The sequence below is a fragment of the Grampus griseus genome (assembly GCF_964374135.1).
Source record: "Grampus griseus genome assembly, chromosome: 3".
In the NCBI taxonomy this organism is placed as follows: domain Eukaryota; kingdom Metazoa; phylum Chordata; class Mammalia; order Artiodactyla; family Delphinidae; genus Grampus; species Grampus griseus.
In genome coordinates this window covers 33,395,081-33,419,582 of record NC_139019.1, presented here as the reverse complement: position 1 = coordinate 33,419,582, position 24,502 = coordinate 33,395,081, and the positions used below count along the sequence as shown (strand labels likewise).

The window sequence follows — 24,502 nt, the reverse complement described above, 5'->3', positions numbered from 1 at the left end:
ATGCTAAAGCTTGAAAAGCACTGATCTAGAGAATTAACAAGTAGGAAGGGTCACAAGTTTATGCTAATTTTTTAATATTAAATATTTGGATACTTCACATGTAGCAAGTTAAGCATAATACTGTCTCCCGTACTATCCATACAGACTGGTAATTTTGAGTACACTTCGCACCCAGATCTTGGTTTCTAAATGCCCGTCTTCACTAAGTGGATCCAAGGCTCTGTGCTATTCTTGTAACTTTACCTTCGACATTATTTTAAAATAAAAAATTTTAAATATTTCAATTAAAAAAGATGAAAGATGACCTGAAACAAACACACAAAAATCACACAAGTTTTCCAAAACTGATGATATGGAACTCAGACTGAGTGTATTTATTTATTATAATCTCCAAAATAATTTCAGTTGGTACAACTGCTTAAAACCACATCACTATCAGGCTCAATTTAATTACAACCAAGCAATTCACAAAAACACTTTAAGCAACAAAACATGCTTAATATTTCTTTGAGAAAGTCCTTCAAATATGTGTACAGCATTACTGGGCGTTAACACAAAACTTTTAAAAGATGACCCTTACATGCCCAATTTCTGTACCCCTTCTGTTGTGACATCTGTGAAAGGCTAATTTAACCAATCCTTCCACGCCTCCAAGTAAAGCCCTTCATGGTGCAATCTGCCTTTCTCTTAAATTTTAAAGAATATTCTAGATCATTCCTTAGGAAAGTAAAACTATGCACAATTCTGGGGGGGAAACAAGCTGCTTAGACTTTTTATTTTTATATTATATACTTCAATTATGGGTTACTTATTAAACACTTTTTAAAATTTATGTTACATTTTAAAAAGTACCAGCTAGAGAAGACAGAAGTACAAAATATTTATCAGCATATTAGTTTCTCCTGAAATCACAGTTTTCTGGATAAATGCATGCAGCATCACTAAACGTTTTTTACTATGTATTACACATAGCTTAGAAAGAACTTTAATATTTTGGCCTGTAATTTTCGTGTCTTCAATAGTATTTTGCTTTATTCCTTTAATAGTGCTAAACTCTTTCTTTTAAAAATTTATCTTTTTTATAGATACGACTCTCACTGTGAATTTTCAACACCATAGCCTGAACTTGGTTATGAAAAATATCTAACATCTGCAACTTCAGCTGGTTATACTAGGGGAGAGGGGTTACCATAATTTTATTATACCTTGTATTAACAATAAACCTTCTCACAGAGAAGACGATACTTTAAATACTTTAAATCATATTTACAACAATAAAATTCACATTTCATGCTTTAGTGAGACACGTAAATCATCCATAAGATAGTCCTCCTAGTTTATTGGAATAGAGCCCTTCTGTACCTGGCCTTCTGCTGTGTGCCAGATATAAAGCTCTTGATGTTATGAAAATAGCAAACTTATGCCATCCTCCTATCAAGTAGAAAAACTGAGGGTACATCTTCCCAGCCATCAAGTTGTAACCGAAATCCTGTATCATAGCGAGATGGCAACCAATGTGCTTCAGACCTCGGGACCCATAGGAATCAACTTGATTGTTTGAAAAGTGCCCAAAAGCCAGGATATTCTCTAATGTGCATTGTAGAATGAAGAGGGCCCTTCTGAGCACGGCTAAACAGTTCATTTATGTGTCTATTGCACAGGATCTTAGAAGCTTCCAGAAATAGTGCTGTATTTCTTTCCTTCACTACTATATACATTTTTCTGATAAGTTCAGTGTTTCATTGGGAAATGTGACTTGCAGGGAGCTCCCCTTTGGGGCAGGTCCAGCCCTGCCACTCCCACCAACCTCGTCCACCAGTAAGACACTCTCTGAGTCCTGCCCCTGTGAGGAGTCTGAGGTTTCTGATATTCGCAGAGTCCTAAGTGATGTGCTGTCTGTTTGGGTCAGGCCCATGCCAGGCACACCCGGAAGCAAATTCCTGCCTCCAAGGCTATTTTCACTGAGGTCTGGCATGTAAAGGAGGGTCTGAGACGTGCTGCTGACCTCCTTCAGCTCCCGGGAGAAAAAGGAGCGAGAGTGGCTGGACATGGCAGAGGATGTCCTTCTACTGTCAGAGCAGTGCTGCCCCGAACGCTCTCTGCGCGAACCCCCGATGCGGCAGAAGAGGCATTTGATCTTCTCTATCGCTTTACTGAGCACTGTCTTCCGCAGGAGGATGTATATCCAGGGATCCAGGATGGGGTTCACAGCAGCAATTCGGATGGCCTGCAAATCTGGGTTTTTGCTGATCACTCGCTCCAAATTTGGCTGATATAACTGGTTGACGAACACCCGCACCTGTGTAAATGAGATGCCCACATTTTAGTGGTTATCATTAAGCAACTGGGAGAAACATTTTTATGCAACGTCTAACTTAGTAACATTAGGTAGCTGCCCTCTTTTCTGTTAATAAGTGCCAGGAAAAGAGCAGCATACACAATTAGCTTCAGAAGAACCACCGATTAACATTTATGTTTCAAGTCAGTGTAACTTCAATATATTTGTAACTACCTTATGAATATCTTCCCAAGATCAAAGAGGGTATAAAAGAATGTAATGTGTGTACAGGTAACATATGCATGAAGTTCCCTGGAGAATAATTTTATTAACTTCATTTCTGTGAGTGCTTTCAAGTTTTTGTAATTCTAATGAAGTATCTTTTTTTCCCCAATAGGCACTCATTTCCTTTATGCCAGTTGGCTTTGTATATATTTAAATGAAACTTATTTTGGAAGTCAACTAATCATCTAATCACAGAAAAGCCCAGAAATTTATTTTAGGATCTAGAAAGAATAGCCTGGAAACTTTTAAACCAATATCTGAATCTAGTATCATCTAGAATGACCAGAGAATAGTTTTTATTTTCTCTATATGAATCTGTTCCCCGGTTATAATAATCATCTAGTGTTATCAACTCTTCCTTCAAAAATCTTTTCTATAAGCTAACTATATGTCAATAAATAAATAAATACAATAAATGAAAAGAAGAAAAAAAGAAAACCTTTCCCCTTTTTTCCCTCTAACTGCATTCCTCACCTGGGTAACTGTATCAACCACCAAACTAGCTTTCCCACCTCCGATTTCTGTTCTTTCCAATCCATCCTCCAAACTACCACCAGGAGGTTATTTTTAAAATGCAGATCTGATTATGCTACTTGGCTGCTAAGCCTTCACTGGCTCCCTGCTGCCTGGGAACTATAGTTTTGCTCAACAACTGCCACTCAGGGAATCCATCCCTCCTTTGTGTCTCTGGAGCATTTGAGCCAGTAAACAGCCAAGAGCACTCTGGACAGCCCAACAGGATGACAACTCATTCTAGTGCAGTTTGAGCTATTCAAGGGAAGGGGCACGCTGCCAGCCCAGCACAGGCCGGGATGGCATGAATGAAGTAAACACAAGGAGACCCTAACAACCTTTTTGCTGTTGTGGAGTCTTATTTTTGACAGTTAAACGTTTTTGCTCTTACCGTAATCACTTATTTACTCATATTCTTTCATGCATTTAATCATTTAATAGTAAGCCTTTATTGTGTGTTAGGCGTTGTGATGGGTTCTGGGCACAAAAAGTTGCATTAAAGACCAAACAACACTTGAAGGCAGAGAGTAACCTCCAGCGTGCAAAACAGGAAGGTAGATCAACTATTGCTGGGGATAAATGATGAGGCATTTACAGGGGGCACAGCTAACCCAGACCTGGAGGGGAGGGCATCAGAAGATGCTTCCTGTGGGAGAGGAGCTTGGACTGAGTTTTGATGGATGAGTGGGAGTTTGCTGAATTTAGAAGGAAGGACATAGCATTTTATTTTATTTATTTTTGGCTGCGTTGGGTCTCCGTTGCTGCGCACGGGCTTTCTCTAGTTGCAGCAAGCAGGAGCTACTCTTCCGCTGCGGTGCGCAGGCTTCTCGTTGTGGTGGCTTCTCTTGTTGCGGAGCACGGGCTCTAGGCGCGCCCGCTTCAGTAGTTGTGGCACATGGGCTCAGTAGTTGTGGCTCGCATGCTCTAGAGCACAGGCTCAGTAGTTGTGGCGCATGGGCTTAGTTGCTCTGTGGCATGTGGGATCTTCCTGGACCAGGGCTCGAACCCATGTCCCCTGCATTGGCAGGCGGATTCTCAGCCACTGCACCACCAGGGAAGCCCAGACATTGCATATAGAATTACTCTATTTAAAATGCCAAGTCATGGAAGAATGAAATGATATGCCAACTTCTGGGAACTTCAGATGACTCAATGAAAAGAGTATGAATTTGTATAAACTGAAGGAAGACTATCATTTTATTCCTTAGAGGTAAAAGCACTTGTTAGTTTTTACTCTTTTTAAAAAACTGAAGTATAGCTGATGTACAATGTTATGTAAATTACAGGTGTACAATAGAGTGATTCACAATTTTTAAAGGTTATACTCCATTTATAGTTATTATACAATATTGGCTGTATTCCCTGTGTTGTACAATATATTCTTGTACCTTATTTAATACCTAATAGCTTGTACCTCTTAATCCCCTACCCCTTTGTTGCCCCTCCCCCTTCCCTCTCCCCACTAGTAACCACTAGTTTGTTCTCTATATCTGTGAGTCTGCTTCAAAAAAGTACTTGTTAAATGTACACTTTCACATTTACTCCTGAAGAGCAGATCTTAGAAGTTCTCATCATAGGAAAAACGTCTTGTAATTATGTGTGGGGATAGATGTTAATTAGACTTATTGTGGTGATTATTTTGTAATATATAAAAATATTGAATCCTTATTCTGTGCACCTGAAACAAATATATATCAATTATATCTCAATAAATAAATATATGTGTGTGTGTGTATATATATATAAATTCAAAAAACCCCCAGAATTTTTCTCTTAAAGGATGATGATGATGATGTCTGGGTCTTACTTTTAATTCCACCAGGATCTTTTATATAAAAATCTCATTGTAATTCATATAAAAATAGTGGTTTTAAGATAACTGCCGTCTGTCTTTAGTAATTATTTGATAATTATTATTGCCTTCAGTAATTATTTAAGGTTAGGGAGAAGTAAGAAGTGAGTCTCACAGCCAAGGAGGATGCATTAAAAAACCATAAAAAGAAGAAAGAACTCATAAAAACATAGCTGGAGCCATTTAATTAGGGACAAATATCTCTAACTTTAATAAGAGTTGATGACATTGCCACTTTGCCATACAGTATAATAATTAATGTTCATGGTGTATGAGTCACTAAGAAAGAATAGGGATATTTTAGAAAGATTTATAACAAATTGGATAAAAATGTCTAAAATGTGTAAATAAATTTCATTAATCTGCAAAACTCAACTTATACGAAACTTATTTCTAGATGATGCTATAGATCAGTGAGGTGTAACTGCATTTCTGTTTCTTCCTACACTGGAGTTTAGACCTCAATCAACCACAGGCTTATAATCCTTTATCAAGAAGTTGTTATTGTTTTGTTATTCATTTGTTTTGTTTTTGGTTGTAAAACCTGAACTGACTAGACCATGAAGTGATTTATAATTTTATTTATTCTACTTAATGTGAATATTCCTATGTTTTGCTCCAGAGGTCCTGTTCCAGTTCTGTTGGGGATATTACATTTTATACATTTATACATTTAGTATATTACTAAATTACTCTTCTAAAAGCCAAGAAGTTCTGAATTTAAAACACATCTGGTGCTAAATGTTTTGAATAAGCAATAGCAGTCCTGCAAATCTCATAGAATAACGCGGTCACATGGCTCTAAGATGAAATTATTACCTTGATCTCTGGAAGACAGCTAAATAAAAACTGAACTAGAATGAACAGCAGTATATGATGACTACTCTTAAAATACTATTAGAAACCATGTTTGGTTAAATACTATCAAGACAAAGGATGACTGATTTTCTATCCTTTCAAAAACCAGTGAAACAAAGCATCTTGGTTTCCTCCCACCGTACTCTTTATTGAGGTTCTCAGCTGCGCCTGGGCATCGAGATTCCCTCAGGTCTACGGACCTTTTCTCAGATGAAGTGTTACAGAAACCTGGACGTTTTGAGAATCTTATTTAGATCCCCCACCCTGTTGGTGGGCGATTTTGGTCTGGGGCTCAGGTCTCCAGATGACTTCCATGTTGCTTTTTCTGCTTTAAGGCCGGCTGGCCTTCTGTTTAAGAATTATTTCCTGACAAGGGAATTATTGGTAAAAAGCATGAGATCTATATTTTACTCTCACACAGTAGGTTCCTAAGGGTAAAAGAAAGGATAGATTTAAATCTGTTAGTATCAGGCCCTCCCTGGTGTATAGTAGCCTCTAGTGAAAAACCTAAGGCAGGATTTGTGCGAATTTGAGACTTCCAACCTCTAGGTGGCAGTGTTGCTCCACTTGGGAGTTTTTGGTCCCACAGGCCGCTTAAGAAGCGTTTTGCAGGCTTCCCTTTCCGCAGTGGTTGAGAATCTGCCTGCCAATGCAAGGGAACACACGGGTTCGAGCCCTGATCTGGGAAGATCACACATGCCGTGGAGCAACTAGGCCCGTGAGCCACAACTACTGAGCCTGCGCATCTGGAGCCTGTGCTCCGCAACAAGAGAGGCCGCGATAGTGAGAGGCCTGCGCACCGCGATGAAGAGTGGCCCCCGCTTGCTACAACTAGAGAAAGCCCTCGCACAGAAACGAAGACCCAACACAGCCAAAAACAAATAAATTAATTTAAAGAAAAAGAAGTATTTTGCCCAGCCACCTCCAAGACCCTCTTTCAGAACAGAATCTTGGTTAATTCTAAACTTTGCATTTCTCAAATTTTTTTTTTCAAATTTTTAACATAGAAATGTTTTGTTGCTAGTTGTTTCTCCCACTGCTTCCTTACTCCTGAAAGGAGGAAGAATTTTGAACAGCTGAAATGGATATAGAAGGAATGAAATTTGTAGCTATTTAAGGGAATGTAATATTAGGAGTTACCATTCAATTTTTAAATTCCCATGACCTTTCAGAAAAGTCAGAGTGTTGTAAAAAAAAATTAATAATGGACTTACATAATCAAAGGTGACGAGAGGCAAGGAAAGAATCATCTTTGTGGCTCACTTCATATTCAGCAGTAATTAATTCTGACTACTGTTAAGGGAATGAAAGAGCTTTATTTCAGAGTTCCATGGTGGGGGGGGCGGTGCTTACAATTAATACAAGCTACTGAACCTGGTCATTTAATGTCTTCTCAGGAAAGGAGACCTCACGGGGTAGCATAAACGTGAGTTTGAAAAGCAACATTCCAAATTCGGGTAAAAACATTCTCAAAAGTTGGTCAAATCATTGGAAAAAAATCAAGATGAAAGAGTTTTCCTTTGCAGCATGTTCTCAATGGAGACTGACTTTAAGTAGAGAAAAAGAAGGCAAAAAAGAACAAAATGCCCACGTACTTCATAAGGTTTGAAAAAAACACAGCCATCTCTGCCTTACTTTAAAGGCTACTTGATTTGCTCTGCCGAAAGGGGGGAAACCCCAGATTAAGATGGGACCATCCACAGCAGGACTTCAGTGTCATGTAGGGAGGGGAAAGCACTTTTCTGCAATTCTTGTCCAATGGGCTCTTGTTACACAAATAAACATGTTCAGGCAGTTTTCAGTTTTGGAAGAGTGTGCTGCTGAGAAAACTGAACCTTTGAGTCGGAGGCGGGCGGGGGAACACCTTAAAAGAATTCACTGAATACAAACAACACATACAGTCTCTTGCCATTTTAAAAGTCTACTTTTCAGTAGCTGCAGATTTGCGCCTGTGGCTTCTTGTTAAAATTGGCATACATGACAATATTCTAAACTTCTCAAAGATGACTAGACATTAGGATTCAGGAGCATTGGAACATAACTTGGAGAAAAGATGATAAATTCAAAATTAGATGTGATGACAGGAAAGCTATAAGGGAGGCTACATGTTGTAAAGATAAATGCTGGCCCTGCTCCATAAAGAATTTATGAGCAAATTATGAAAGGGCTTAGTACAAGTATGTGGAGGCTTGGCCACTGTGGAATATACCAATAATTTTTAAACCACAGCTTAGAGGTAGCTTTGGGGTATATAGTTAATGACACGGTATCAAAAACACACACTTTCTGTTTAAGAATTAACTTGTTGGTGGGGAATGTCTAATTGAAAAAGAATGTTGAAATTTTGATTAGACTGATTTGGTAGTTGACTGTCGAGGTAGAAATGTTTTCCAACAAATGACAAGAACCTGTAACTGGATTTGTGTGCGTGTGCTCCTTGTTCTGTTCTGAGCACATAAAAGGAGTGATCTGTGTGTGCTCAGTTATCTAACTGCCCTGTGAAGAGTCCAAAATTGACACAGCTGTTACTAGAAATGCTTACCTTTTTTTTTTTTAATTTAGTGACAAAAAATATCTCTAAGTAAAGGAGAGTGGAGAGAGTGCTTGGCTGTGTGGTGGAGTGAGAGCTCTGTTCTCCTTCCCTCTGCCTCACTAACTGGCCATTTTAACTGCAGGCGAATTGCCTCGTCTCTGTAGGTCAGGTCTGTACATTGAAAATTTATTTCTGCAGTGTTTGTTTTTTTAAACTCTAACTTTCAACATTCTAATAGGAACCTGCAAGAATCACTTCAGCTCTGGGGGAAAAATATCTTATTAGCAGATGTTCCATAACCAAGCCTTGACAGGTCAGCACAGCATGGCGAAAGGAACATTAGACTAGGACTCACCCACAGCCACCCAGGAAGTAGCATGATATAAGTCTTCATCTGCAGTTGAGGAATCCTAGAGCTTTTTTTAAGACTCAGATGAGATGCAGGGAAAACACCTTACTTTTACGTGCTGCTTTGCAGTCTTCAAGGTACTTACTACTGCTGGGTCTGCAATTTTATGTTATGGCTAAAAATCTGCTTTGGGGCATTGCTATTTTTTAATTTAGCCAAATATATTTGAAAACAATAATCAGATCCTTCAGGTTCTGCTGTAATCGTGCCTGGATTTATGGTATTCCTCGTGTACCTCTAGATGTGATTTTTACGCATCTGAAACCCCATCAGTTGTTTTAAGATTCCAATTTCAGCCTGCCTACAGTAAACAAAAATCTACACAGCTTTCCTCTGCTCTAATAAACCTTTACTGATCAGATGCGGATGAAGTCTTTATGCAGACAACTAGTTTATAGTAAGGAAACAAATAAACACTCACAGGAAGCTATTTTCCTGAAGACCTAAGTTTCACCTGTCCCAGGCAGAAGATGAATCAAATTGGCCATTCTGCCCTTAACAGAGATGAATGCTTGCTACTTCAAAGTAAGAAGAAAATAAAAGAAACGAGTAAGCAATAAATACTGCCATGGCTTGCCTGTGCATGCGGGGAAAATGCCTTTTCAAATCCTACAGTGTAACTGTTTAGCCCTGAGGCAAAAGATTGGATTATAATCATTATCGTAACATTAGTAACTGCAAAATTAGGCACCAGACGTTGATCCAGCTGCAGCATTTAACACCAGGACCTTAGGAGGCTGTCTCACATATTTCTAAAGAATTCAATCCCTTTTATTATCTTAAGCATAGATTCTTTCATTTCTTTAGCTTCTCTTGTATTTTAAAAACCAGAGCCTGGTTATAAATAGAATAGACAAAATGACAACCGCCGCCTTCCCACAAAACCTTGTCATGTAATGTTCCCTGTCCATTGTATTTATATCTTTTCTGTTCATTGTTTATGACTCGCTTTAGAAAATTTTGCAACTTCAGCACAGTTCCTTATATATCCACAACTAATTTTCCAACCTTTCTCAAATTTCCATTCCAAGTTCTATTTATGCAACATATATATTTTGGATAACAAATTAAAATTTACTTTTGATCCTAAATTCAATACCAACTGCCCTCTAAGAGCCACTGTAGTTTTTCCTTCCCTGGTGTCCAAAAGATAAAAAATGTGGGTCCTTTGCAGTGACTGCTTGTTTTCCTTATATGTTGTGAGTCACGCTTTGCTAAACTGCACATAAACTGTATTTGCTCTATTATTTCCAAAGCATTTTAAATGTTTCGAAGGGTTTGATTTGCCTCAGATAGGATTAGTGACCAACTTTATTTGATAAAGTTAAAAGAGATGCTTCATTAGTTTCCTTGGAACTGAAGATAGATCTGACTATTTTAAATGTCAAAGTTCAGAAACTTTCAACTTAAATTACAATATGAATAAGAGAAACATGAAAAACAAGAAAGTTGTAAAAATAACCCAAGGAAGGTTACAGTTGTGGATGTTTCCCTTTTAATTCTTTCAGTAATTGCTAAACTGTGGCTGGGTGAGTAGTACAATGACACCGTTCTTATCATTAATTTACAATTAAATTGATTCTGAAATTAGATTTTAGTGGCCAAAACTAAAGGCTAAAAACTGAAGCTGCCATTACTTGTACGATTCCTTATTCCTTACAAAGGTATGTCCATGTGATTACTTCTCAGCTGAGCCATTGTCAATTTTCAGGGTAAAATGACTTAATATCTACTACTTGATACTGACTTTATATAGAGTATAGTCCCTGTTAGTTAAAATGTGGTTAATTTGCAAACCACAAATACAGCTCCTATAATTTCTTGCCTCTTACTTCTCAAATAATGTCAAAGGCTTTGTGATAAATGGCCCTGCACCATTGGGTCAGATCTGCTATTTCAGCTCATAAGAGGCTTGAAGAAAACAATTCATCTGTGACTGTGCGGTAATCAACAGCTTCACATGCTTATCTCCAACCAAAACACATTTTAAAAGTATATGCATGTCGCTAAGCTTCTGGCTCTAATTTGTCAGTTCCTTCAAGTGCATGTTCTGCAAACAACAACAACTCACTTTGGCATTTACTGTTCTGTAAAACATAACGCAGAGGCCACAGAAGGAAGCCCCAGCAGGAGCAGAGCTGTTTCTTCCAAAATCTCACTTTATTCTGAGTTGCCATTACAGACAGTAAAATATATTTATGTGGCTCGATCAATTCTGTAAATTATACTGGGTCCTGCAATGGTTTAAAGGCCCTTCTGGCCAATTATATTTACTTCTGTTTATACAAATTGGCAAGAAGCTACTGTATGCTGGCTCTCAGCCACTTCGAAGTTCCTTCCATTTACAGTCAATTTTACGAGAGATATAATATTTTTATATTAAAGATCCCCCGAACGGCATTAATAAGGGAAAAGAAGGAATAATAAGCTGTTACATTTATTTTCTTTTGCTCCCAGTCAGCATAAAAAAAAACCCAAACTTTTTTGAGTTGATAGTTTAGAATTTCCAGGAATGAGGTGTTTTGAGAGATGGAAAAACTCAGAACTAGTTGCTTTCAAGAGAAACTCTAGATACAGTCGTATGTGCATCTGCCCATGGGTTTCTAGTGCAAACAGAGGAGAACTCGGTAGGCTTTCAACCTTCCTGCTTATGACATTTTAAAACACTTTGAAAGTTAATCCAAAGGCAATTTAAAAGAAGGTGGTGTCCTGAAAATAAAGTGTACCAAAACTCAAATACACACACTGCTGCGAAGGCCAACATTACAAGCGTTCTCGGAGGGAGACATGACGTAATAGAAGAGAGGCAGGGTTTGGAGTCAGAAGGGTCTGAGGTTCATTTCAAGCTGCACGGCTTTGGCTTGGCAATAAATAAGATGGCCATCTCTAAAACCCCATTTCTCTAGAAAGGCACTGTACCTCTCACAGCTGATGATTCGAATTCAATACCCCATGTACATCAGGCTGCCCTTAATATGCCCCCTGAGAAACCTTGCTTTCCTGGCCCCTAGAGAGAATGACGGAACCCGAGTCTGGACCATGCCTGTGTAGGGCCACATGTGCACTGCGATGTGCTTCTCACCATGGTAAAGAGCAGGGAGTTCAGCTTGATAGACTAGCTCTGCTGGATTATTTTAAGCAAGTCACTCCCTGTGTAAAGTGAAGGAGTTAGACTAGACCAAAATGCATCCAATGTCCCTTCTAGCTCTAAAATTCTACATAATCTACCAAAAAACCCGACATAAATAAAAACCCCACTATTGTAAGGAGTGTACACCAAAGAGATCACCACCTGATGTTTCGGATTCTGCCCTAGACAGTGCAGAGGACGGGGCTAAGTCACACTACAACGGTTTCCCCTCCGCATCTGACAGAGTGCGGCGGGTGTTCCCGGAAGGCTGAAGACCAGTGTCAGGCATCAAGGGGTAGGGGCTGTCCCGAGAGAGTGAGAGAGTGAGAGAGAGAGAGAGAGAGAGAGAGCGAGCGAGAGATTGAGAGTGAGAGAGAGAGAGAGAGAGAGAGAGAGAGAGAGAGAGAGAGAGAACCCGGGTTTCGGGGAAGGAAACGGCGATGTAGGGGAAAGGCACCTGCTGCATCTCTTTAGCGACGGGGCCTAAAAAGAGGTCGGGGCTGCTCTGAGAAGCAGACCGTGCAGATCCAGCCCCTACCTGGAGGAGACGCGTTGGTGGCCGAGGAATGAGAGGAAGAGGAGGGAGCGGGAGATGGAGGAGGGAGGTGGATGAAGGAAAAGGGCCGAGTGGAGCCCTGGCCCCAGCCACTCACCACAAGCGGGATGGAGCAGATCAGCACCACTAGGGAGGTGGCGATGAGTAAGATGACCATCTGGATCTCGGCGCCCGCGATGCGGCGGAAGCTCCGGCGGCGGCGAAAGTCGCTGAGGCGCGGCAGGGCGGGCGAGGCGGCGGCCGAGGAGCCCCGGCAGGCGGCCTGGACCACGGCGGCGGTCGCGTGGTGCTGCTCGGTGCCCAGCGAGGTGCGGCGCATGAACTGACGGTGCATGCGGAGCAGCGCGCCGCACACGAGCACGTTGCAGAGCACGGTGGCGAGAATGAGGAAGGAACTGAAGCCCGCGTACATGTAGGAGAAGGCGGCGTGCGCCGTCACATTGGTGGTCCAGTCGATGAAGCACCAGGTGTCCGGGTACTGCAGCCGCGAGCTGCCCAGGCCCATGTTGGGCAGCGCGCAGAAGAGCACGTTGGACGCGTAGACCGCGAAGAGCGTGAGGCCCGCCAGCCGCTTGTCCACGTAGTGGCTGTAGAAGTAGGCGTGGTTGATGGCCAGGTAGCGCTCGATACTCATGGCACAGATGATGCTGAGCCCCGACAGGCCGAAGAAGAGCAGGATGAAGGTGCTGTACTCGCACAGCGCGGGGCCCCCGGGCCACTGGCCCTTCATGTACGTGGCGATGGTCACCGGGCTCACCAGCAATGTGCCCAGCAGGTCGGTGACCGCCAGCCCGCATACCAATGTGTAGAAAGTCGTCTCCTTTTGCTCTTTGCGCGACTTGCACAGCACCACGATGGCCACCAGGTTGCCCACCACCCCGAATATGAACATAACCGCCGGGATGGTCACTGGGCTGTTCAGTCGGTCGGAGGCCAGGGCGGATGCATTGCTTCCAGGGGTGGCCATGGTGGTGGCCGGCGGTACACTGCCTTGGATCGCGAGGCTGGGTCTGCTGTTGGTAGGAGAGAGACAAAGACGCGGTGAGCGGAAATTACCACTTGCAAAAAGGTGTCAGACCCGCGCCCAAGAGACAATATGCTGATGAGACCAGGGGAGCAACTCGATCCTACTTTGTGGATTGTAGCCACTTACCAACTGCGGCTACCGAAATCTCCAGGCTCCGGATACGTCCTGCCAGCAGCACCACTCTACTGGCATTAATATTTATACGTTAGTACTGCCATTCTCTCCTCCTCCAAGCCAACTCATCCACTGCCAAGATGAACAAGACTTATCTCAAGGGAAAAGTGTTTTGCTCGTTTTCCCGACAGATTCTGAGTCAATAAAAGTCTCACTGAAACCAGGTTACGGAAGATAATTTGGAGAGCGCGCTCTTCCCTCCCTGGCTCGGCTCAAGGGGCGCCCGCCCACCGCTCTCTGCCCAGTGCCTCCAACCCTATCTCACCTGTGGTAGCCGCGGAGGTGGCAGCCACGTAAGCCCCCAGGGTCAAGCCTCGGATATCCTGGACACGCCTTCACCCTGCCCTCAGCCTTGCCCCGCTCAGTGTGGAGCTTACCAAGCCTTTGCCTTCTCAGAGCCTGCTCTCGGTGGCTGCCAATTTTCCGGTACAGGGGTCAGAGCGGTCAGCTTTCAAAAACTTGGAGAACCAGAAGGACAGCGAAATGGGTCAGTGAAGCCTGATCTTGGATTTTTTTTTCTTTCTCCTTTCCTTCGTTTCTTCAAAGACGATCCAAGCTTTGCGAAGCCCGCGGGTCTCGTCCGCGGACGGACGGCGCTCAGGTGTACTGCCGCGCGCGCAGGTGGCACCGAGCCTCGATCCCCGGCTCGGGCCGCCTTCCTTCCCAGCCCAAGGCAGCGCGGGCGGCTACCGGGGCTGGCGGCTGCAGCTGAGGCCGCTTTTGGCGCCCTGGGGGCGGCTTGAGGTCCACTCGGCCTGAGGCTCTGACCTGGGGCCGTTCATCTTCCTCTCGCGCTGCCTGTTTGGAGCTCCGCTCTTGCCCTTCCAGCCTCTGTACAAACTTTTCTCCTGCTTCAAGTTTCCCTGGCGGAGGCGGGGCCACACTGTGCGCGGCCCGGGCGCCCATTGGCCAGACCGGGAGGGGGCGGGGCGCGTGCTAGCTCCTCTGCGCGGCGAGGAAGCTCCGCGGGCTGGAGGGAGGGGCTCCGGGCTGCGCGGATCCCACCGCGCCTCGGGGGGCGGCTCCCTGCAGCTTTCCCGCCCTCCAACGAGGTAGGGGAGGGGGTGTTGGAGACTTGGTCCTCTCGCCTCAGGCAGGTGGTGCGGAGAAGCAGTGGTCCGCGGGAACCCTGGGGAAGCCCCAGTGCTCTTCTGTGCACCCTCTTAGGTACTCTGAAGTCGGCATCCAGCGGGGCCAGCTCTGAAACCGGCATCTCTTCTTCCTCACTGCCTCCCGCTCCAAGTGGGCTGTTTCTCGCACCTACTTCACGCGGGTCGCAACATCTGGGTGCTGGGAAGGGAGGTCAGCGGCTTAGGACTCTACTTTGGAACGCCCGAGGTGTGTGTGTGCGCGCGTGCGCGCGTGGCCCGGGGAGGAGAAATAGGGTGTGTGCGCGCGTGACCCCGGGTCAGCAGTAGGGTGCGCGCGACGGTTGTGGTGGGTGGATGGGCGGGTGGGCGCCAGGCATGGGCGGGGAAACAACGAAGAATCCATCTTCTCACCATGAAAGAAGTTAGTTGGCCCAGGCCGTGGGCTGCTCTCGGTAGGGCAGTCCCAGGCAAAAATTAGGAGCCGGGACAGTAACCGCTCCCGGCGCAGGTGGCAGAGCCCCGCGGCTGCGGAGAGGTGGCGCGCGGTCCCCCAGGGGAGGGGTAGTGAGGGGGAAGGGCTGCCTGTCTAACCGCGGAGGGCTTTCTTCTCCTCCGGGGAACTTCTCCGCCTGGCGACAATGGTTAGACTGAGCTTCGTGTCTTGGCCCTGTTACGTTCGTGTTTAGATACCTTCACCACGAATCCTTGGAAAGGCTGATGCAGAGTGAGCCTGGGATTTGAAAGTAAAGGAATCAACTCTAACCCTGGTCAACTCTTGGAAAAGCCCAATTGCTCTACCTTTTTACTTTGAATTACACTATAATTTCTTCTGTGATGGGAACAGTCTTTTTGACGACGCGTTATTCACTTCTTTCTATTCTACCTCCTGAAGTAAGAACTGAAAACTAAAAAAAGTGGTTGTAAAACTTTATGGCATAATTATAATTGCTTCACCATTTTTTTTTTTAAACCATGAAGTGAGATTGTGTGAGTCTTCACAATTTCAGTTCCTAAGAAAACCTCTTTCCAGGGGTTGTATACATGCATTTTAACATATTGCATCTCCTCACAGGGTAGGTAAATAACTTGATTCTTCTTACGATGAGCAGGTACTTATGCCTTAAATATTATTTCATGAATGAACAAACCTAAGAATTTATCTGGTTCTCCAGTTATTCTCAAATGACACAGTAACAAATAATAGGAGAAACAAAAGAGGGCATTTCAGATTTCAACTAATTACAGGACATATTAGAATTGTATTTACACATTTTGTGTAAGGCACCATGTGGATATATTGATACATCATTCTGTTGTTTGTATTGTTTCCTCATGAATATCAGGGATTCAGAAAGAAAAACACATTTGTTACCCAGTATAAAATAATTGATGGCTATTTGTCAGTTTCTCGGAGTCTTAATCATCACTATAACCACTCCTGTTGTCTGTGCTTCCCATGAGTAGTAAGCTCTAGGATTGTGTCAGCACTGAAATCAAATCAACACTAGAAAAAGGAAACTGCACCTTCTAACCCCCAGTCTTCTCTGACCACATTGTATCACTATTACCCTGTCAGGTGGTTGTCAGTCACAATATGAAGACGAAATGGGAAGTTCCACTTATAATCAATCACTTTCTGCTAATAAAAATTTTTTTCCAGTTCTCTTTCCACTTGAAGTTCCTAAAATGGAGAACAATTAGGATTAGTACTTGTCAACTTTTCACGATGAAAAGTATATTAAGTGTAAAAATTGAGGCACACTGTTGTTAAAATTGAGGCACACAGGTGTTAGCGTGTCGTTGATAAACTGGGCTTGTAATCAATAGAGCTGTGTTTCTTACTAGTCCTTTACATTTTATTTCCACAGTAGCTTAGGAAAATGAAAATAAATAAGAATCCAGAATACAAGACTAAAAAAATGTAGGTTTACCTGTAACTTCTTTTGGTGCATGATTCTTAAAACTTAAGTTTAGCCTTCAGAAGTAGAAGTTGAAGATTTGGGAAACAAATAATTATTTTATTTTCTTAACTTGAAAAGCTGAGACAGTGTAGTTCAGTTTCCCTCACACTCTGCCAGGAATCTACATTGCACAAGGAAATGAAGAATCGCCTTGATTATGTGGACAATTCTTTTCACTGTTTGTATATTTTAATGAAAAGATTTTTTTTCTAAGCACTGTTTGCTATCCTCCCTTGCATTGCTGCCTCAGTCCCTATTTCTCTGCACTGGAAGCCCCTAGTTCAGTTCTTTAGAACTGTCATTAAATCCTCTCTGAAGGTTTGCACTAGTCTAAGAATGGCCTGACTGATCAGTTTGATTGCGCTCTGCTAGCTAATTACTTGACTACTCTTTTAAGTAAATACCAAGGGGGGAGCTCGTTTAAAAGCACAGTCTGCTTGCAGGGTACCAACCATGTTCCCTTTGGTTGAATCTTCCTTGGGTCAAAGGAATGGGCAACAAAGGGGCTAATTCCTGGAAGGAAGGCAGCAGGATGAATCAGATCTGGCCTGGATCCCCTACTAAGCCGAAGTTGGCCACATCTTAGAGCGTTTCTAAAGCGCTAACATTCACGTAGCAGAGCCTGTGCAAACTGTGTTTGCTCTCTGTCATTCTGGACAGGCCATTACGGATATTCAAAACAGTGAAAAAAGCATCTGTCTGGTACAAATAACACAGTGCCTTTGGATACATCTGCCTTCTACACCCTCACCCAGTTGGTTCAGTAAATTAGAAGCATGGCATTAACCTGACCTTGGCCATGAAAAGAGGTCCACGGTTGTGGTTGTGGTCCTAAGGACTGCCCTCCCTTTTTAGTGGTGCATTTCAAATATGCACCTAATTATTTTCATTTTATAAGCGTAAATTTTGTGCTGAGTCTAGTGCTTGGAGCTGTTACATGTGTCAGTACTGTGATTAACTCCCCAGTGTCTTCATGTGGGGATAAATTACTGCTGTGGAGGCTGGTGGCCACCAAGTGACAGCCTCAGGCTGCCTTCTTCTCAGACAGTTAACACTCCTCAACGGCATGGCTTTCTACCCTTTTATTCTTCCCCTGTTTTTTCTCCAAACAAATATTTCCACTGCATTCCCATTGTGAACTGGACTAATGGACAAAGAAAGGAGATTATTTACCTAGTGTTCCTCATTTTTGAAGATACAGGTGGAGAGATAAAGCCTTATGAGTCCAGGCATCTCTTCTACAGGAAGATGGACATTCTGATTATATTTTAGTTTCTTCTCACACCCCCGGAATTGCTGTATTTTTTAGCACTTCAGAAAATAACACAGGGACTCCCTGGTTTAATCATCAACACCAGCGTCATCTGTAGCTTGTTGGCTGCTTTCCACAGAGCTTTCCCAGTTGCACTCGCATGTGTTCTTATTAGCAACCCCCGAGGATGTTAGGTAGGTGTGATGGAGACTCATGTTTCACCAAATGCTGTTTGCATTTCTGCTTTAACACATAGCTGGATGGTGTGTCCCAGACTTCTTGTGGTCAGGTGAAGCCCGTGTGACTGTATTCTGGCCAGTGGAAAACGGGAGGATGTGATATGTGCCACTTCCAAGCCTGGTCCCTAAAAGACCCTGATCCTCTGTGCTCTCTGTCTTCCCTTTTCTGCCAACAAGATGCAAGGCCCTGGTGTATGGCAGAACCACTAGATAGAAGTTGACCGGGTCTCTGAATGCCTGCATGGAGTAGGGACCTCATTCCAATCCCAGCGACCTTCAGTGGACAATGAAGTGCAAGAGAAATAATCCAGTGAGATTTGAGGGACCGATTGTTTGGGCAGTTAGCTTATACTGACTAATACAGTATAATTGGAATCATCTGTCTTCAGTAATGAGCTTGTGGGCACAGAAAAGCTATGTGACTTACTCAAAGGCACAAAAATTAGTGAGGCCAGCTGAAATTTACCCAGTGCTTAGTCAGTGAGGCACTGTGCTGAATGATTTATGCATATATCATTTAATGCTCACAAGAAACCCATGAGGAGGGTACTACACTTAGTAGGCCCAGTTTACAGATGAGCAAACTGATATTTGTTAAGGAATGTGGAGGAGGAATGTGGAGTCTTTCTTAAAAGACTACACAGCATCTGGGGATGGTGGTGTGAAGGGTCCCACAGTGTAAGTGGCTGCTGGTTGAGGCATCCTTACCATCTTGGTTAGGCGTGACCTTGACTGAGTTTGCTGCTGCCAGCCGTCCTGTTGACTCCTCGTGTGACTGATTGTTTTCCAATAAATTATTTTCCTGCTTAAATTGACCATACTCAGTTTCTATTGCTTGCGAATAATAACCCCACACAGCACAGAGAGGTTGAGTAAATTACAGATCACAGTAGTGATAAATGGCAAAGATTTTAATCTAGGTCTGTCTGATCCCCAAACCTCTATCCCTAACCTCTATATTTCTTAGCCCAAACTGGAACTCCAGCCATATGACTCTTTGTGTTCTTTTTCTCCCCCTCAATATCATTGGCCTTGGGATAAAGAAAGTCTGGCTTCAAGGTCATAGTAGGTAAGTTAAGTTGCCTAAGCCTTAGCAAAAAGGAGTTTTTACTAAGTTGGTTCCTTTGCAGTTTAAGTAATATAGTAATCCATACAAACAAAATATCTGGCACATATTAAAAACAATAGTTACTATTATTACGTACAGTTATGTTGCCCAAGTTTATTTCTAATGATTATATGATTAGTTGTTGTGCATAAAATGTTTAGAGGGCATAATAATAAGTTGAGTATATATTACTTTTTTTTTTTTTTGTGGTACGCGGGCCTCTCATTGTCGTGGCCTCTCCCGTTGCAGAGCACAGGCTCCGGACGCGCAGGCTCAGCGGCCATGGCTCACAGGCCCAGCCGCTCCACGGCATGTGGGATCTTCCCAGACCGGGGCACGAACACGTGTCCCCTGCATCGGCCGGCGGACTCTCAACCACTGCGCCACCAGGGAAGCCCGGCACTAGCAGTTTTTGCAGGACAGGGTCCCAGTGGTACCCTGGATAAGCTGATGCCGGGTCAAGGGACCCCATAGCTATAGATAGTATCTGGTAGGACAAGCTGAGTCCTTATGCCTGTCGAAGAACAGCTTCTTTCCTCACAAAGATGCTTGTTCTTTTTCTTTCCATTTTTTACTGGAAATGTTCCCCTCCTGGTCCTCCTCCCCTCTGCAAGGTCCCCACATTGGCTCCCTGCTTCCAGGCGGGTTTGCATTCATTTCTCCCAAATAAATGTGCTTCAATTCTTCTTATAAACATCTCAAAATTTAAAAATTGGAAACTTATTTTGGAAGAAAACCAGATGAATTCTGTGTCTGGGTAATATTCACTAATATCACCTCAATAGCTAGACTGTGATTACAGCCGATATTAGGTATATACCCTTGAGAAATTATCTAATTAAGTTAATCAATATAAGTAGGCAATAAAAATCATCTCTTTGGGGGCTTCCCTGGTGGCCCAGTGGTTGAGAGTCCACCTGCCGATGTAGGGGACGTGGGTTCGTGCACCGGTTCGGGAAGATCCCACATGCCGCGGAGCGGCTGGGCCAGTGAGCCATGGCCGCTGAGCCTGCGCGTCCGGAGCCTGTGCTCCGCAATGGGAGAGGCCACAACAGTGAGAGGCTCGCGTACCGCAAAAAAAAAAAAAAAAAAAAAAAACATCTCTTTGAAAGTAATTCTTTCCTTTTTATCAAGGGAAGGGAAGGAGATTGCCTAAATTATCTGAATTAGTACCTTAATTCTCTTTTTGTGATTATATACACAACTAGTCTTTTGATATTTGGGGCTAGGCCCAGGCAAAAATAAGTTCTTTCAAAGTAATATAGGGGGCTTCCCTGGTGGCGCAGTGGTTGAGAGTCCGCCGGCCGATGCAAGGGACGCGGGTTCGTGTTACTGCTAGTGCCCTAGCACAATGCGTGGCACATCCAGAGTAGAGTGAGTGTTCAGAACTTACCCTCTTGACCTTTGTCATCCATACACATTTCACTCTGCATCTGGTCTCACAGCAGTCTCTTCGCTTCCAGTACCTATATGCATATAGATACGCATCCAACCTAAAGAGACATACACAGAAGTTGCTGCCCTCATCCCACCAATGAACACATCCCTGCATGCATCCTCAGACACAGATCTCTCCAGTTGACCCAGAACATGGAAAAACATGTTTTCATTCTTCCCTGAGCAAGGTACTTTACCTGGTGTACTCCTTGTGCTTGAATTGACCAGCCACAGACATTTCTTCCTTTCAATCTGCCATTCATTCATCCATTCAACAAGTACTTGTGTAAAAGGCTGGGTTAACCTCTGACTGCATCCTTCGAACAAAATAAACAGTTCCTGCCCTCGCACAGCTTGCTGTGTAATGGGGGAAAGCTTACTGTCCAGAAAGGAAAACAGACATTCAAATAAGCACACACACTTCGATATTTACAACTTGGGATCAATGCTATGAAAGAAAAGAAAGGACAGCCTTCATTTAGATTTGAGAGCAGGAATGGCCATTCTGAAGAGGTTGTATCTTCTAACCAGGGTATTGTTTGTTTCCCTCCAAAATGGCTCTCTAGGTAACAACAGGTTATCTTCCATTCCAAGTACAGGAAGCTTTAAGCATATTTTGGCTCAGAGCTTCACATCCACTCTGTCTGATGCCTCAGAGAAGACAGGTGCGCGTCCTACAGGCCAATATCTAGAACAGAGAAGGTTTCTGAGAATTCAGACAACAGATCTTAAAGAAATTAGGAGCTGAATAACCCGAGTGAGGTGCATTGAAGTAAAGGAAATCATCAAAGTTTGAAAAGAGGAAGCTATGACCAGAGAGAATCTGCTACTTGGCTGTGAACTCCTGAAACAGAGGTTCAAAGCTCTTAACTGGGGAGGGCGAGGTAGGAGGAGAAATGAAGCAGGATTGCTTTCTGAGGATAATACCAACTTCACTGTCTGTTGAAGTTCAAGCCAAAATTAGTCTCAGGCCTGGCCTGCTCCTTGCATTTCAGGTTAGTAAGTATTGGTCACAAAGGAAACTAAAAGTATAATTAAAACTTTGCTGTAGTTTAAGAAGGCCTAAAGGTATGAAAGTCACATTCAATGAATAAGGCTGTTCGTTTTATAGGAAAACAAAAAGCTACAGTGCTTGATCTAACAAGAAATGAGATTTGATTGTATAAACAGCAATTTTAAAAATAAATTTATTTATTTATGGCTGCATTGGGTCTTCGTTGCTGCGTGCGGGCTTTCTCTAGTTATGGTGAGTGGGGGCTACTCTTCGTTGTGGTGCGTGGGCTTCTCATTGCAGTGACTTGTCTTGTGGAGCACGGGCTCTAGGTGCATGGGCTTCAGTAGTTGTGGCTCGTGGGCTCAGTAGTTGTGGCTCGTGCGCTGTAGAGCACAGGCTCGGTAGCTCCGCAGCATGCGGGATCTTCCTGGACCAGGGTTCGAACCCATGTCCTCTGCATTGGCAGGCAAATTCTTAACCACTGCACCACCAGGCAAGCCCAGCAGCAATTTTTTTAATATGACTTTCTGATGTCAAGTTGTTTTGTGTATCGTCCTATGAAATAATAGATTATATATTAAAAGAGCTATAAAATTTGCCTAAGACATTTCTGCAGTAAGATTCATTCATTTAATGTAACAGAAGAAAAGCAATACATTTTTGAAAATTGAAGTATAGTTGACATACAATTTTATGTTAGTTTCAGGTATACAACAGTGATTTGACATTTGCATACATTATGAAATGATGACAGACATATTAACCATCTGTCTCCATACAGAGTTATTACAATATTATTGACCATATTCCTTATGCTGTATATTACATCCTGTGGCTTATTTGTTTTCTAACTGGAGGTTTGTATTTCGTAATCCTCTTCACCTATTTCTCCCCACCACTCCCGTCCCCTCTGGCAACCATCCATTTGTTCTCTCTCTCTGAGTCTGTGTTTGTTTTGTTTGTTTGTTTGTTTTGCTTTTTAGATTCCATATATAAACGAGATCATACTTCGCTTTTCTCTTTCTTTCTTTCTGATTTATTTCATTTAGCGTAATACCCTCTAGATCCATTTTGATTGTCACAAATGGCAATATTTCATTTTTGTTATTGCTGAGTAATATTCCATTTTGTGTGTGTGTGTGTATATATGCATATATATATCGCACATCTTTTATCTGTTCATCTATCGTTGGACACTTAAGTTGAAAAACCAAGTACATTTTGAAGATATTGAATGTGAGCACTGAGAATTGAATACGAATTCTTTCTCTCTCAATTGCGAATTAGTGTAAAAGTGTCAGTTGCTAAGAAGTAAAAATTTTGTGAAATTTTAGTAGCTGAAAGAACAGCATACACTTCTCAAAACTGTCCTGTTGTGTTAATGATTTGTCTTCATCTCTGATCCTATTACACTAATGCTGCAGGGATTTTAAAAGATCCGCTGACAGTCTAAATTGTCTGAAGTGTAATTCACTCTAAACTATATAAATTGAATTTAAGCTTTCATAGCAGTCACTTCTTACTGAGTGTTCTACCTATGGATTAAACTTTTTCTTATAGCCAAACAAACTGTCAAAAGAAAAAGTATTATTTAGTTTTGTTTTCCTTTTCCTGGCTGGCATCCCATTTAAAATTTTGTTTTCCAAATTGAACATTAAAAAAAAATGCCACAAAGGAATAGAAATAAAATATATCTTCCTCTTGAGGAAGAGGCCATCCTCTAGGTGAGGTTTTGCCTGGACTCACATAATTTTGGAGATCCTGTTTACAGACTCCTTTAGGTTCTTATATGTTGCACAGTCACTTGGACTTGAAGGTGTGGTGCTAGAAGTGCCCATTTTATGAAGTGTTCGTAAGTCCGTGATTATCAAAGCAAGTCCAAAGGTCTCTCTTTTTGGCCCAGATGACAGACCAGTCAGCTTTAAACCCCAAATCAAATATTTTAACCCTCGCCAAGGACTGGCCTTAGGAAAGACTAAAAAATACAGTTAAAAAAATTCAGTACATTCTATTTATTAAAGATTTTCTCTTGCTATTTTTTTTAACATCTTTATTGGAGTATAATTGCTTTACAACGTTGTGTTAGTTTCTGCTGTATAACAAAGTGAATCAGCTATATGTATACATATATCCCTATATCCCCTCCCTCTTGCGTCTCCCTGCCACCCTCCCTATCCCACTCCTCTAGGTGGTCACAAAGCACCGAGCTGCTCTCCTGTGCCATGCAGCTGCTTCCCACTAGCTATCTATTTTACATTTAGTAGTGTATATATGTCAATGCTACTCTCTCACTTCGTCCCAGCTTACCCTTCCCCCTTACCGTGTCCACAAGTCCATTCTCTACGTCTGCGTCTTTATTCCTGTCCTGTCCCTAGGTTCATCAGAACCCTTTTTTTTTTTTAGATTCCATAAATATGTGTTAGCATATGGTATTTGTTTTTCTCTTCCTCACTTCACTCTGTATGACAGACTCTATGTCCACTCATCTACAAATAGTTCAATTTCGTTTCTTTTTATGGCTGAATAATATTCCTTGTATATATGTGCCACATCTTCTTTATCCATTCATCTGTCAATGGACGCTTAGGTTGCTTCCATGTCCTGACTATTGTAAATAGTGCTGCAATGAACATTGTGGTACATGTCTCTTTTTGAATTATGGTTTTCTCAGGGTATATGCCCATAGTGGGATTGCTAGGTCATATGGTAGTTCTATTTTTAGTTTTTTAAGGAACCTCCAAACCATTCTCCATAGTGGCTGTATCCATTTACATTCCCACCAACAGTGCAGGAGGGTTCCCTTTT

At 42.6% G+C, this 24,502-nt stretch overlaps 1 protein-coding gene across 1 annotated transcript; it reads right to left on the bottom strand.

The window, feature by feature from the left end:
• Positions 1-348: 348 nt before the first annotated feature.
• On the bottom strand, positions 349-13,381 carry PTGER4 (prostaglandin E receptor 4; the record flags this gene model as incomplete). Its single annotated transcript, XM_082651145.1, has 2 exons — positions 349-2,299; positions 12,512-13,381. The coding sequence occupies 2 exons, from the start codon at positions 13,379-13,381 to the stop codon at positions 1,709-1,711; spliced, it is 1,461 nt and encodes a 486-aa protein (XP_082507271.1). The 3' UTR covers positions 349-1,708.
• Between the last annotated feature and the right edge of the window lie 11,121 nt (positions 13,382-24,502).